The following is a 16,855-nucleotide window of genomic DNA, read 5'->3' as shown; positions in this document are numbered from 1 at the left end:
GTTTGCAACCCGAGATTTTTCTTCTGTTTTTGCTCTGTCTTTCAAGAAAGTTGACAGTGTCGATGGCGAAATTCCGAATTCACTGTCAATGTTTTTTTTTTTTGCTGCAATCGAGAGCTGCATGTATATATACACTAGGGAGCTTCGCTCCACACCAGGGTGCGCCATGCGCCAGCCACTTCCCGTCTCTGTCGCTCGCGTTGTGAAGGGGGTGGCTGAACGCACGCTTTGGAGATGCAGACAGATCACTTGCTTGCTTACTGCTCCTCCTGCCATGCTGTGTGTTCTGTTTGTCGTGCTTCCCGTCGATTATTTAAAAGCCTGTACAGCAGCTGTCCTTTTGTCTCACTACTTTGTCTTGCAGGACGCTAAACTGTCTCTCGTGGGACGTCCGGGCTGATTATTACTTTCCTTATTTTCTGAATTTGCACATAGGTTATTATTGTTCTCTTGTGCATCCTTTTTTGCCTTCTTGTTTTTCCAACGTTTTTGTATCTCTTGTTGACACGTTGCTCTTTCTTCTTCGCTTAGTCGTTCACATGCCATCTAGAACGTATAACATTTTTAAGAGTTGATAGCACATGAAGTGTGTCTGCCAAAAGCATTCCAACAACTGCAAGGTTAGATGTCCGTGAATTTGTTTTAAATTGTTTGTAAGTAGGGCGTGACGTGCAAAAGTCACTGTCTCACAGGTGTTGCTTCCTAAGGTTATAATGTCTAGTCTCGCGTGATGTTAAAGTGTCTCTCCGAGATGAACCAAGATTTTTTTATATAATAGATAGATACATCTAATATATATCTATCTATATCGATATACAGTATATCCGCAGGACAGCTATTATATATAGATATATATAATATACCGTGTGTGTATATTATATATATATATATATATATATATATATAAAATACATATATATTGTCACACACGTGCGCATGGGGAACAGCTGAAGGGCCTAATCACTTGTAGTTCTACGCCAGGCCAGGGGGCGGTGGAGTGTACTGACTATCTCTCTCAGTCCCTTGCAGACCTTTCCCAGGAAATCCCGCCTCTTGCCGGCCCCAAGGATGACGTCACTTCCGACCACGAGGACGCCACTCCTAGTTCCTGCTACGCTGACGTCATTTCCTTTCCAGGCCTTTAAAACTGCCATCTTGCCTCAGTACAGGCAGTTCTGTTTTGGACTCTGAAACCATTCACATCGTGTACCTAAAAAGAGCAATTTTGCAGCCAAGCATAATATACGGGTGGCTGCCCCAAACCTTTGTGATGTCTCCGACTCATTCTTGTGACAATATATATTATATATATATACTAGCAAAATACCCGCGCTTCGCAGCGGAGAAGTAGTGTGTTAAAGAGGTTATGTAAACATATATATACATAAACATACTGTATATACATAAATATATACATATACACATCCACATATATATACATATATTAACATATATATACACATACATATATATATATATATATATATATATATATATATATATATATATATATATATATATATATATACACACACACACATGCAGACACATATACATATATATACATATTTGTATATCTACATATATATACACATATATACATATATATACATATACATATTTGTATATCTACATATATATAAACATATATACATATATATACATATTTGTATATCTACATACATACACATATATCTATCTATCTATATATATATATATACAGATATATATATACACATACATATATATATATATATATTTATATATATATATATATATATATATATATATATATATAGCTGATTACTGAGTGGATTCGCTCACTGAGTGCAAGAGAAAAAAATAAAATGTATGTATAAAATAAGTTTAATTGCCAAATTTATTTTTCCACAAATAAAGAGCACTTACAATAACATAGAAATCAATATAAACAACATTAACATCATTATCATTTGAGAATATGAAGTAATATATAAGAAGCACATTGCATATAAATATAAATTATTAAACATTAAAATGTTCTTCTATAAAACAGTACCGTGGCTATTCGTTTGTCTGTCCAGGATTTTAAATCAGCTGTAGCTCGCAAACCGTTTCACCTATTGACTTGAAATTTGGTACACAGATACTACGTCACGTCTACTATTCGCTTTCCCACACATATGAACACATATATATATATATATATATATATATATATATATATATATATATATATATACACACATACATATACACACACATACACATATATACATATACATACATAATGCGTTGCAACACGGGCTGTGATTGTTACATGGGAGGGAGACAACAATTCACAGCTTCCCGCTTTCTAATCGGGCTTGTGATTGCTGCTTTGACGGATGCCCAGATCCCACAGTATTTCCCCTTAGGAGAGGCGTTAGGCAAGTGTAATTGAATAGCGGTGCTGCAAGTTATTACTCTTTTTATCTTTATTTTATTTTATTGTAGAATCAACTCACAGCTGCGCGCACCAGTGCGTGCGTGGCGGATGCGTAAGGCTGACGTTTTCATTGTCTACCACCTTCGCTAATCATTCTTGAGGCAGATTGAAGACTTAAGTGCCAGCTTAACTGAAAAATTAAAGAAAACATACTAAGTTTTAAAAAAAATCAGTTTTAACGGGAAAAGATGCCGACGAAAGAAGAGAAGCAGCGGGACGCTAGGGTCAAGAGCTGCTCATTAAGCAGCAAGCGCATCAACCTCTGAGCAAACGAATGGTAAACGTACAGAGAAAGAGGATAAATACTATGAATGGTCATGTCAAGTGTATTCACTCCACGTTATCGTGCAGTGCGCTGTTACTGGTATTTTGATAAAAGAATCTGAATAACATATAAGAAGCGTATAAATTATTAAACAGTAAAACATTAACATTTAAGAAGTAAAGATACATTGAGTACTACTGTAGTGCTTTCGGGTATAGTACATTTTTTGTTTGCCCATTACATGCATAAATGTATACATTTTTTGGTGTACCTACCCAAGAACACGCGACATGACCCGGCAGTTAAAAATTTATCGCTCCAGCAATTTTAACTCTGTTACAAAGTCATCTAATATGGTACTGCAAACGGCAGCGGGAGCGTTTCTATAAACTCAATTTAAACTTACTGTTTACACCGTGCTTTGAAGATGCATAGTATGCGACACGTGTTTCGCCGTAATTGTGGGCTCATCAGGAGTACACAGTCACTGCACTCCCTTACGGGAATCGATCCTCGGACGTAGAGGCGAAGCCCCTAACGTTGTGCCACGTCGTGAGGTTCGTTCATTTGACAGCATGTAGATCGGGGTAATTACATTGCAGGCATTCGTAGTCTGATTCACAATCTGATTGTATGGGTGGTTACCTACCAGGTAACGCTTGTGGTTGGTGAGCAAGTCGGCTAACTTCTGCCACGGTGCCCTCTTTCAGTTGTGAGAAGCAGATCATACAATGGTTGAAATAGTTTAATATATATAGCAAAATCACCGCGCTTCGCAGGGGCGAATATGGTATTGCAAACGGCAGCGTTTCTATAAACTTAAAGTTACGGTTTATACCGTGTCTTGTTTCATATTCTTTTCCTACCTTATCAATTGTGTAATGTGTTTTTTGAACAGGTTTGATTCATGGAAGTGATCACTCCTGCTGCGTTCAGTCACTTCACGTGAGCCACTCTCTTGTGTGATGTTGCGATGTCCACGGGTTTATTTAATGTTAGCTAAGACCCGGCAGTTAAAAGTTTCTCGCTACAGCAATTTTAACTCTGTTACAAAGTGATGCAAACTCTCGTTTATACCTCGTGTCTTCTCATTAAACTTGTATCTCGCGAATATGTCATTGCAAATGGCAGCGGGAGCGTTTCTATAAAGTTAAGGTTACGGTTTACACCGTGCTTTTTTATACCTCGTGTGTTCTCATTAAACTTGTATCTCGCGAATATGGTATTGCAAACGGCAGCGGGAGCGTTTCTATAAAGTTAAGGTTACGGTTTACACCGTGCTTTTTTATACCTCGTGTGTTCTCATTAAACTTGTATCTCGCGAAAATGGTATTGCAAACGGCAGCGGGAGCGTTTCTATAAAGTTAATTTAGACTTACGGTTTACACCGTGCTTTTTTATACCTCGTGTCTTATGAAGATGCTTGTATGCGTCACTCACTCGCTTCTTATTGTTTCGCTGCCTTGTCAATTGTGTAATGAATGTTTTCTTCTGCGCTCTTTGGGGCTCCTCCTTCTTTTCTACGTACTGAGTTCACAGTCAGTTCACGTGATTACGTGGGAGGCGTGATGACGCGACACGCAACTCAGTCTCCTACGGCCATCTTGCTGCCTACCATTACAGTATATGGACAAAAAAGAGGTTCCAGTTATGACCATTACGCGTATAATTTTGAAATGAAAACTGCCTAACTTTTGTAAGTAAGCTGTAAGGAATGAGCCTGCCAAATTTCAGCCTTCCACCTACACGGGAAGTTGGAGAATTAGTGATGAGTGAGTCAGTCAGTCAGTGAGTGAGTCAGTCAGTCAGTCAGTGAGGGCTTTGCCTTTTATTATTATAGATATATATATATATATATCCATCCATCCATTTTCCAACCCGCTGAATCCGAACACAGGGTCACGGGGGTCTGCTGGAGCCAATCCCAGCCAACACAGGGCACAAGGCAGGGAACCAATCCTGGGCAGGGTGCCAACCCACCGCAGAGATATATATATATATATATATATATATATATATATATATATATATATATATATATTATATATACACATAGTGGTGAAACAGGACAGTTAGAAATTTCCTAGGATGCCAAGAAAGTATTGCAGTTGACACATTTTCTCAGGCAATGAAAGTGGAGCATCTTTTTTCTTTCTCTGCTCTACCATGGTACATCAAAGATGAGATGTTGATTTGACATTTGTGCTGGCTCCAAAACTCCACAAACCCTTCCTCCATTTGAGATGTCCAGAATACCCACTTCCCTTAATTTCTTGAAGCTCCCATTGCTTCTCTCTGTTGGTTTTAATCCTTTGGGGTATGATCAGGCATTTCTTTGTTTATTGGCTTTGTATGGGTTATATTTCCAGCAGAGTACTCATGTGTTGTCAACTGTCGCACACATAGGAACTTAACCCCATGACAAGACAAACCCTGTTCAAAACTCCCTGTGATAATATAAGCAAATACAACAGACAATTCATTTAGTGTGACAAGGCATAAATCTTATTCCCTTTCTTTGATCAGGCTGTGGTGGTGCATAGAATCACTACAAATTTAATTAGCTTATCCCTCCTGGCACAGGACATCAGACTAGTCTTAAAACATTAACAAATAAAGTTGTGCAATATGTTGTGAACTATAAATTGCTGAAAGCATATTTATTTAATAAGATAAGAATTTATTTAATTTTACTAAATATACAAAGACTGAATGGCTTAGATGCAACTCAGTAGTTGCAAAATATGCTTAAAACAGACTTGTTTGGATCAGTTATTAAAATCCGCATATTTTTTCTAATGTCATTCATTACAAAATCAAAAAATGCATCAGAGGGCAATGTACTGTACATGTAATTAATACTGTGTGACTAGTTTGCCAGCATTACGCTATAGGTATGACATTTAAAGAGTTTAAGACTAGCTAAACAATTTTATAATCCCTGTAGCAGGCATAACACACCTTCCCAAACTATTTTTTCATAGCACATTTCAGCCGTCAGTTAAAAGATGGTTGATTGACTACAGAATTGAGTAGACTTGCTCACAACTATAGGCATCAGTACATAAACATGAAGATGCCAGCTATACTACAAAAGCCATGCTAAGGATCTGCACTGGCAATCGGAAGGTTGCCGGTTCGAATCCCGTAAATGCCAATAGGGACTCTGCTCTGTTGGGCCCTTGAGCAAGGCCCTTAACCTGCAATTACTGAGCTCTTTGAGTAGTGAGAAAAGCGCTATATAAATGCAAAAAGTATTATTTTTATTATTATTAATGATAGCAGTTTAAATACAATGGCAATAGGTAGAAAAAAACCAAAGACAGTATCAAAAAGGATAACCTTGTACTACACAATAAGCTGCAAAGGTTAGGGCAATAACTGGCAAAGAAGAAACAGATTTAAGAAAGAAAAATTCAGATAATATAAAGATGATGAAGCACAAAACACATAAGCAATATAAAAGCAAGCAAGCCTCTATTTGTGATATTAAATGGCACTGCTAGGTTAATTCAGTTTTATTAACAAATTAAGTATTTAGAATTCACAGTTCATGCTAAAGAATGAAAGAAAAAAGTACACACAATATACATTTGAAAAAAGATTGCACTAGGAGTGGATTGTATGGCTAAAAATCTACATCATGGTATAATTAACTGGTTTTGTTAGATATACTTTTCAGACTGAAACGTTTGTTTTAACAAATGCATTACTGGCTCTTACCCAACAAAATGTTTGTTAACTCTCTGCTACTCTGACAGATTTGACAGCAATCATTCACCTCTCTTGAACCAATAAAAAAGTTCAGCTTCTTTTTCCATTTACTCACTCACATTACTGAGCAAACAAAGCACAAGACATGGCTTCTTCTGTTCTGCCTCCCAAGCCACCAATCATGATGAACTGCACATCAACCTGGATAAAATTCTGGCACTAAAAAGGCACAGAATAATGTCCAGATGACATATAAAAATTCCAAAATATGAACAAGCTGTGTGCTCTGTGTTTAGATTTGAAACTACTTTCAAAAATATATCTTTTTTTTTTTTTTTTTTAACATTGTGTGTTTATGCTTGCATTTTATATTACAATATCAGAGATTAGAATACCTGATGACATTTTCATGGAATTGTTCACAGCGCTCTGCCCCTGCACTCAATGAAGAAAGCTATACAAAGAATAAGTTGTATTATATTGTTTGATGTCCATTTTTGGGTTTAGTATTAAAAAGTGAAAAAAGAGACATAAAAAATATAACTTGATTTACTTTATTAAGCTATATTTATTTATTTATATATATATATATATATATAAAAAAAAAAAAACTTACCTGCCTAAAGGTCCAATTGCAACAGTGAAATTTCCGCCTAGAGTTAAGTTGCCACCCTTTGCAAAAGCTTCAACTGCTCTCTTGTGATTTAGAATTATAACTAGGTCTGACACCTGGTTAAAAGTAAAAGTCAGTTTAACTTTTTTTATTTGTTTCATATAGTGTATTTCACCTCTTGGGTATTAATATCTCAAGTTAGGATTTATATTTATTTTTAAAGGTGATCGTCTAAATATTAGGCTACCAAGAAAGCATGATAGACTTATTAGCAGATCTTCAAAAATGCACAATTACAATAAAAAAAAAAGTCCAGACATGAACCTAATTAAACATCACTGGAGAAACCTGAAAATAACTATCCACCAAAAGTTTCTATCCAACCTGACAGAGCTTGAGAGGATCTGCAAACAAGTATGGCAAAAAATCCCTAAATCCAGGTATGTGAAGCTTGTTGTGCCATAACCAACAAGACTCCAGGCTATAATCGCTGCCAAAGGTGCTTCAACTAAGTACAGTATTGAGTAAAGGATCTGAATACTTCTGTCAATGTGATATTTCAGGTTTTTTTTTAAATAAATTTGCACAATGTTAGGTAGGAATAGGTAGGAATATCATTTAGTTTTCCTTAACAGAAAAATACATTTGGAAATTTGCTAGTTAGAAATATAGTTTTCTTACTTCAATTCCAATTTCGAACCCTCCTCCAAGTCCTGCAATGCCAATAGCAGAAGGGGCTGACCAGCCTAAAATGCAAAACATGATTAAATACTTTTTTTACAAAGAGACTAATTCTCTCTCTACAAATGTCTCTAAATAGTATAAAGTGATGAGGACATAAGAACATACTTTATTGTAGTAACACAAACTAAACAATAACAAAAGTGTCTTTGAAACTCTGTGAGGTTTTTGGCTTATTAGGGTTACCCAGCAGTGAGTCTCATAGCATCTGCAAATTATCATTCATAAAGGAATGATTTTAGGCAGATCACTAATTTACCAGTGCTTAGTGTTGAAGTTTTTCCTGTCCAGGTTACATGCATCTTTTTTGACCCTTGTTTTTGTCCATTTACACCAAGGGCCTCATGTATAAATGGTGCATACTCACAAAAACGTTGCGTTTGAACGTTTCCACATTCAAATCGCAATGCATAAAACCTAAACTTCGTGTAAAGCCATGCACATTTCCACGGTAGCTCATACCCTGTCGTACGCAAGTTCTCCACTCGGTTTTGCAGACTGGCGGCACCCAGGGTCAAAGCAGTGCTACTGTTCCTGTGTGGTTACCCATTCTTTTTTAGATCCACATCCCTGACGCGGCATTATAAATACACTGAAATTAACCGCATATTGTTTATTAGTTTAATGCATCTGATTGTAATTAACCTGTAATAATATAATGGTCCACAGAATGGTCAAACTATTCCAAATACCATAACTGCTTTAGCGTTGTTACTCTCACTGCACCTTCTTCTTCTTCTTCTTTCAGCTGCTCCTGTTAGGTGTTGCCACATTGGATCATCTGTTTCCATATTACTCTCACGGCACCACTCTGAGTATTTATATCACTGTATCTGAGTGTGAATCACAGCTGAACAGCAGCTGATCGGAAAGAGAATTATCAGTATACAGCATCAAGCACACGCTGCCTCAGCCATGCTGTCTATTGAACTGCTCTCATACGGCAAACGCTTCAGAGCCTTTCCTGTACAGACCTTGCAGTTCAGAAACAGTTTCATCCCAAGAACTCTAAACGCACTCAATCAGTCCATCAAGTGTTCCTTGTAGAACTGTTTGTACTTATAAGTACAATTACCTCACTGTAAACTTGCAATAGTTATAATATTGCACAATCTGAGCCACTTTATAAAGCGCATATTTACTGTACATATGATGACGATATAATTTTTGAGATGAAATGCAGCAAAATATGTTTATTATATTATATATAAAACTTTAACCACATGGAGCTGCCGTGCTAGCGAACCGCTGACTCTCCATTCATGGATTGTTCCTGCCTCGTGCTGTATTCTTGCTGTGGCTGGCACGACACTGGAAGGATAGATGGATAGAATAATTAAACATGTACTACGAAGATATTTCAATGTTCCTTAACAGTTTTGAAGAATCAGCGTTCTAAGCTTAAAGATGGCTTAACGTCTATTACAGAGCTGATTGTATGGCAATTGGGTATTTGGAGAAAGAAAAGTAAGGACCGGAATTGGAGGTTAGTACGTTTGAAAGAGACAGTACTGCAACAATAAAGTATTTCATCGAAGGTCGCTCATGGCGCAGCAAGCATCTTGCGTGAGACATGAACAATCACTGCGCCACCGTGTTCCCATGTTTAATAATATGCTTTAACTCCTATCATCATGAAAATATCACGTATACATCTCAGTATCTATACATATTAATAAAAGGCAAAGCCCTCACTGACTCACTGACTGACTGACTGACTGACTGATTGACTGACTGACTGACTCACTCACTCATCACTAATTCTCGAACTTCCCGTGTAGGTGGAAGGCTGAAATTTGGCAGGCTCATTCCTTACAGCTTACTTACAAAAGTTAGGCAGGTTTCATTTCGAAATTCTACGCGTAATGGTCATAACTGGAACACATTTTTTGTCCATATACTGTAATGGAGGAGGCGGAGTCACGTATCGCGTCATCACGCCTCCTACGTAATCACGTGAACTAAAAACAAGGAAGAGATTTACAGCACGAGTCAAACGCGGGAACGAAGGTAAATGACGTTAATTTTTGACTGTCTTTTAATACTGTGTAAGCATACATATTAACACATGTGCAATTAAACGTGTGCATTTACGGGGTGATTTCTCAGGCTTAAAAGCTCGCCTTTTATCAAACGCGAGAACAAAGGTAACTGAGGTTGTTCACTGTCTTTTAATACTGTGTAACCATACATATTAACACATGTGCAATTAAACGTGTGCATTTACGGGGTGATTTCTCAGGCTTAAAAGCTCGCCTTTTACTAAAAAGGTAAATGCAAAACTATTTTCAATCAGTTTATTGAAACGCTCCCGTTAAGGATTGCAATAACATATTCGCGAGATAAAAGAACGAAGTAGGGGGAAATGACGGAAGAGCCGCAAACAGCGAAGAGCAAAAAATTCATTAAACAATTGAGAAGGGAGCGAGTGAAGCATACAAGCATGTTCATAAGGGAAACAAAGCACGGTGTAAAACGTAAGTTTAAATTAAGTTTATAGAAACGCTCCCGCTACGGATTGCAATAACATATTCGCGAGATAAAAGTTTAATGAGAAGACACGAGGTTTAAACGAACCACACGCCGTGGCGCAACGTTAGGGGCAACAGTTTCAACCATTCTATGATCTGCTTCTCGCAACTGAAAGACGGCACATGGCGGATGTTAGCCGACTTGCTGACCGCAACATTAGGGGCTTCAACTCTGGCGCTGACGATAGAGATTCGATTCACGAGAGGTGATGCAGTGAGTGTGTATGCCTGATGAGCCCAGAATTAGGGAGAAACACATGTCGCATACTCTTTGCATTATTTGAAAGTAAACTATTAAAACCATTCTATGATCAGCTTCTGGAAACAGAAAGAGGGCACGTGGCGGATGTAAGGCGACTTCCTGACCAACCAAAAGCGTTACCGGGCAGGTAACCACCCATACAGTCAGATTGTGATTCAGAAAACAAATGCCATGAATGTAATTACCACGATCTACATACTGTCAAATAAACTAAACACACGCCGTAGCGCGACAGCTGTGAAAAGCGAGGTTCAGAAAAAAACAGATCCTTAACAAATTGTTATTGGTATATTTTCGATCCGTTTAAAAAGGTTTTCTTTTCTTATTAAAAAATTAAAAGCCGTACTTCGCCGCAACGAACCGCGAGAATTTGGCTATATATATCTGCTTCTCGCAATTAAAAGAGGGCACGTGGCGGATTTTAGACGACTTCATGACCAAACTTAAGTGTTACCTGCCATGTAGGGTTACCACTTTTAATACAAAAAAATAAGGGACGCATACTGCAGCGGGTGCCACATCTCAGTGCCAACAGTTTGCAGACTGGTACTTACTTAAAAGACCCGCCCTCCTCACTGGACAGTTAAAAAGACCAATCAAACTAACGATGACATGAAGTATTACCCAATCAAAAGTAGGAAAGGAGGCATCTTCATAAAATGCGTGTTGGATGATTTGCACGAGACGCTGCTTTAAAAAAAATGATAAAAAAAATACGGGACAAATCCCGTCCCGTATTGATTCAAAACGGGACGCACAATTTCATTCTCAAATGCGGCACGATTCCGTATTTTAAAGGACGGGTGTCAACCCTACAGTGCCAGGTAACCACCCATACAATCAGATTGTGATTCAGACTAGGAATGCAATGAATGTAATTACCCCGATCTACATACAAGGCGAAAGTCTTGCAACATTCAAAGATGATGGTTTGGGATAAGTACACCATACAACATAAAAGAGCTTATGAAGCCTTGAACCAAAAAAAGCAAGATCTCAGAGATCGTAAAAAAAAAAAATAAGAGGTAATGTCGTTTTACTCGCTGTAGATTTTAGTCAAACATTACCAGTTATTCCACGAGGGAGACCAGCAGATGAACTCAATGCGTGTTTAAAATCCATGCTTCTCCCACGCTCGGTTATATGTCGCGTGTTCTCGGGTAGGTACACCAAAAAATGTATACATTTAAGCATGTAATGGGCAAACAAAAAATGAGGTATACCCGAAGGCACTGCAGTAGTACTTAATGTAACTTTACTTCTTAAATGTTAATGTTTTACTGTTTAATAATTTATACGCTTCTTATATGTTGTTCAAATTCTTTTATCAAAATACCAGTGACAGCGCAATGCACGATAACATGGAGTGAATACACCATACGCATCCGCCCACGGCCGCCCTGGTGTGCGCAGATAGGAGTTGATTCTACAATAAAATAAAATAAAGATTAAAAGAGTAATACAATCATCACCCATAAAGCGGATAGTAGACGTGACGTACTATATGTGTACCAGATTTCAAGTCAATAGGTGAAACGGTTTGCGAGCTACAGGTGATTTAAAATCCTGGACAGACACACAAATTGCCACGGTAGCAAATTACAGAAGAAGATTTTACTGTTTAATAATTTATAAATGTGCTTCTTATATATTACTTCATATTCTCATATGATAATGATGTTAATATTTATATTGATTTCTATGTTATTGAAACTGCATGTATGTGTGTATATGTATATATATATATATATATATATATATATATATATATATATATATATATATATATACTAACAAAATACCCGCGCTTCGCAGCGGAGAAGTAGTGTGTTAAAGAGGTTATGAAAAAAAAGGAAACATTTTAAAAATAACGTAACATGATTGTCAATGTAATTGTGTTGTCATTGTTATAAGTGTTGCTGTCTTTTATATATATATATATATATATATATATATATTATATATATAATATACACACACACATAAACATTTATATACATATACATATATATACATATCTACATATACACATATCTACATATATATACACACATACATAAACACACACATAAGACTTATTGACTGAAACGGGCTTTCACGAAAAAAGTTAGGGCTTTGCTACAGGATACACCCTCCACAAGTTAACCAAGTAAAAATAAAATATATATTTCTGTTTTATTTAAACCTTTTAAGTTCGTATGCATAGCCCCATTTGGCTGTTTAATTTTTTTTTCTTTCTTCAGTAATATTTAATCTCCTTAAAGAAAAACAACATATCCATTTTACTTTTTTTGTATCTCTGTAGTAATATTTTAGTGTAAAAGAATAACCAGTATTTAAACCTTTTATGTTACTTTATACATTTATTTTACACAATGTTGAAAAATTAATAAGAAAGCTACATATTTTGGCAGCTGCTGCTTTCATTTTGAATGAAATGAAAAAAGCTCTCCAAGAGAAAACGTCAATGAAGAAGAAACAGTTTGGACTATCTAAAAATCAGAAACCCTCATTTATAAAAGTTTGCTGCAGATGACTTAACTGAAAATAAATGAATAGTTCCTATGTGTATAATACATATTTATCTATTTTACTTATGCCTTTATTCCACCAACTTACAACATCTGAGGTACAATTTGTTACATTACTTTTGTTTTTTGCAGCACAGGCAGGTGAAGTGACTTCCTCAGGGTCACACAGTGGTGTCAGTACCACGATTTGAACTGACAAGCTCCGGGTTTGCTGAAATATTACTGAAGAAAGAAAATAAACGAAAACGGGCAAATGGGGCTATGCATACAAATGTCCATCTGTCCATTATCCAACCTGCCATATCCTAAATACAGGAGCCAATAAGTAGATATGTATATGTATATATATATATATATATATATATATATATATATATATATATATATATATATATATATATATACAGTATATATATATATATATATATATATATATATATATATATATATATTCTAGGTTATGTAAACATATACATACATAAACATATATACTTATATACATATCTACATATACACATATATATATATATATATATATATATATATATATACACACATATACAAATTTACATATCTACATATATATATATATATATATATATATATATATATATATATATATATATATATAGATAGATATAAATATAGACATACATATATACATACATACATTCACACACATATATATAGAGCAAAATACCCGCGCTTCGCAGCGGCGAAGTACTGCTTTACAATTTTAAATAATAAACTGAGGGAAATTATACCAATAATTATTTGTTAAGGATCTCTTTGTATACCATGTTGTCAGTTCGCCCCTCCGGTTGTAATATGACCAAGTTGTACGCTGAGCTTACTCTTTAGCATGCAACGTATATTTGGCCATGTGAAAAGCAAATCAAGAACAGCAAGACCGCGCCAGCTGCGGAGCTCAGCTCGGAGCGAAATGAACTGAATGAAATGAGGTGAATGGGAGGGGAGATGATCACGTGACTCCAACACCCGTCAGTTCAAATCGTGGTACTGACACCACTGTGTGACCCTGAGGAAGTCACTTCACCTGCCTGTGCTGCAAAAAACAAAAGTAATGTAACAAATTGTACCTCAGATGTTGTAAGTTGGTGGAATAAAGGCATAAGTAAAATAGATAAATATGTATTATACACATAGGAACTATTCATTTATTTTTAGTTAAGTCATCTGCAGCAAACTTTTATAAATGAGGGTTTCTGATTTTTAGATAGTGCAAACTGTTTCTTCTTCATTGACGTTTTCTCTTGGAGAGCTTTTTTCATTTCATTGAAAATGAAAGCAGCAGCTGCCAAAATATGTAGCTTTCTTATTAATTTTTCAACATTGTGTAAAATAAATGTATAAAGTAACATAAAAGGTTTAAATACTGGTTATCCTTTTACAGTAAAATATTACTAAAGAGATACAAAAAAAGTAAAATCGATATGTTCTTTTTCTTTAAGGAGATTAAATATTACTGAAGAAAGAAAAAAAAAAATTAAACAGCCAAATGGGGCTATGCATACGAACTTAAAAGGTTTAAATAAAACATAAATATATATTTTATTTTTACTTGGTTAACTTGTGGAGGGTGTATCCTGTAGCAAAGCCCTAACTTTTTTTGTGAAAGCCCGTTTCAGTCAATAAGTCTTATGTGTGTGTTTATGTATGTGTGTATATATATGTAGATATGTGTATATGTAGATATGTATATATATGTATATAAATGTTTATGTGTGTGTGTATATTATATATATAATATATATATATATATAAAAGACAGCAACACTTATAACAATGACAACACAATTACATTGACAATCATGTTACGTTATTTTTAAAATGTTTCCTTTTTTTTCATAACCTCTTTAACACACTACTTCTCCGCTGCGAAGCGCGGGTATTTTGCTAGTTTTAATTATACAGAGGGCTGTAATATCACGAATGTAATGGATTCTGTGTCCTGTCGCAGGAAGAGAAAGCCCAGAAGCACGTAGTGATTCACACACATAGAGCACATAGAAGATCAAATACAAAACGAAGCATTTAACATTCTACTTTAGTTACGATGGGATTGAGAAACTAGTAAATTAAATGATTTAGGATGAAGTTTATAATGTTCTACTTTAATGACAAAATAAACTACGCGATTAAAGTGGAAATTTAGAGATTAAAGTTGACATTTCGTGCTTTTTTTCCCCACTGTGTCCTAATAAGCTTTCATGTGACACTTAGACAGTGGGCTACGACTCACCTTTTCACGGCGACTTTGATATGTGACAACTTCTTTATTTCAGGCACTGTGCGATTTTGTGAACTTGAGCTTTCGAGTTTCTCTGACACGCTATGTCACTCAATCAACTTCCTTTTGTTGTTTATACCACTGTTTAAACCAACAAATAGTATGTTTTTCCTTGCCTCCACTTGGTATTCACTGAAATTCTTCTATTTTCCCTCTTGCTTTTGCCATTATCTTTTCACAGAAGGCTGATCTTAAGGGCTATTTATATTGATTTCCACATTCAAAGAGGCATAATTCTGGGAGGAGTTGGGGTGGGACAGAAGGCACGTGCATGTGCGTTGCTTTTCACGCTGACCGGGATTTATGGAGTGGAAAAACGTGGAAATTGGCGTTCGCACAGATTTATGCATCTATCTGGATATTTTTGTGCATAAGCACATTTCCGCTTTTGTGCTTACGTCATGTTATAGTGTGAATTCTACGCACAGCGTTATGCATGAGGCCCCAGGATACCATACCCTGTTTGTTTGCCTCTAATTAAGTCCCAAACTGGCTTAAACGTCACAGTTTGAACTTAATTCATCATACCTAGTACACCAATTGGCATTTATTTTTCTTTGCAAGAAGTTACCTTGTAACAGCAGCCTTTGTACTAACATAAATGTGCAGATTAATATTACTGATTGAAAAAACGCATTAATTATCTAGGTGTTGTTGAAAGTAATTTAACTAACTGTAGGTTTTATAGAATCTACAAGAGCTAAGTTTTTCTTTAACTGCAAGAAAGACTGGATGGAAGAGAACATAATGTAATCGGCTGGCTATTCAATTATCAGAAAGCAAAGAGCATTTTTCAGTATGTTTTCTTAAATAATTTAAACAGCTGAAAATACACAGTATCTTTTATAACATCAATGAGAAGACTTTTAACTGTCTTCTGTATTAATTTAAATGAATACAAAAAAATAGTAAAAAAATCCTCAAGACTCACAGATAAGTACTGTATAATTCAAATTATTTATGTAAATACTGTATTACTGCCTCACAACTACATTTTAGAGTTTGTGCATAATGCTTCTTGATTTAAATTCCACACTTGTAAGAATACTGACTTATACATTATTGCTTTTAATTCCTGCTGATTATTGCCTCATAAATAAGTCATAACTGCAGCATCAAAGTCATCAAGCATACCACTCTTTGCCTTATAAACTAGAGGTTTACAAACAAATCTGAAGTAAACACTATTGTTTTCTTTAGAACTGTAAATAAAATGCCATGAGACCACATTGTTTGTACTTTCTTAATATTAATACATTCATTATTTAGGTGTTTGTACATCACATTTACAATTCATTTATATTTGCACTATTAAAATTACTTTGAAAAATGTCAATAAATGCCAGAATTCTACATGGAAAATTTAAATCTATAGTGTTCTTCTGAGTTATGTAGCTGCTTCTTTGTTATTTTGAAGTGA

General features: G+C 35.6%; 1 protein-coding gene across 2 annotated transcripts in view; it reads right to left on the bottom strand.

Annotated features, from left to right (window-relative positions):
• The window catches only part of sh3yl1 (SH3 and SYLF domain containing 1), a 75,979-nt gene that overhangs the window by 25,820 nt on the left and 33,304 nt on the right, over positions 1-16,855 (bottom strand). For both annotated transcript variants that reach the window (XM_028797751.2, XM_028797753.2), the window contains exons 4-5: positions 7,741-7,805; positions 7,063-7,175 (exon numbers count right to left, since the gene is read on the bottom strand). In XM_028797751.2, coding sequence (XP_028653584.1) covers positions 7,063-7,175; positions 7,741-7,805 — 178 coding nt within the window. The remainder of the gene's footprint in view (positions 1-7,062; positions 7,176-7,740; positions 7,806-16,855) is intronic.

The sequence above is a fragment of the Erpetoichthys calabaricus genome, chromosome 3 (assembly GCF_900747795.2).
Source record: "Erpetoichthys calabaricus chromosome 3, fErpCal1.3, whole genome shotgun sequence".
NCBI lineage: Eukaryota > Metazoa > Chordata > Cladistia > Polypteriformes > Polypteridae > Erpetoichthys > Erpetoichthys calabaricus.
This window is presented reverse-complemented; position numbering and strand designations above follow the sequence as displayed.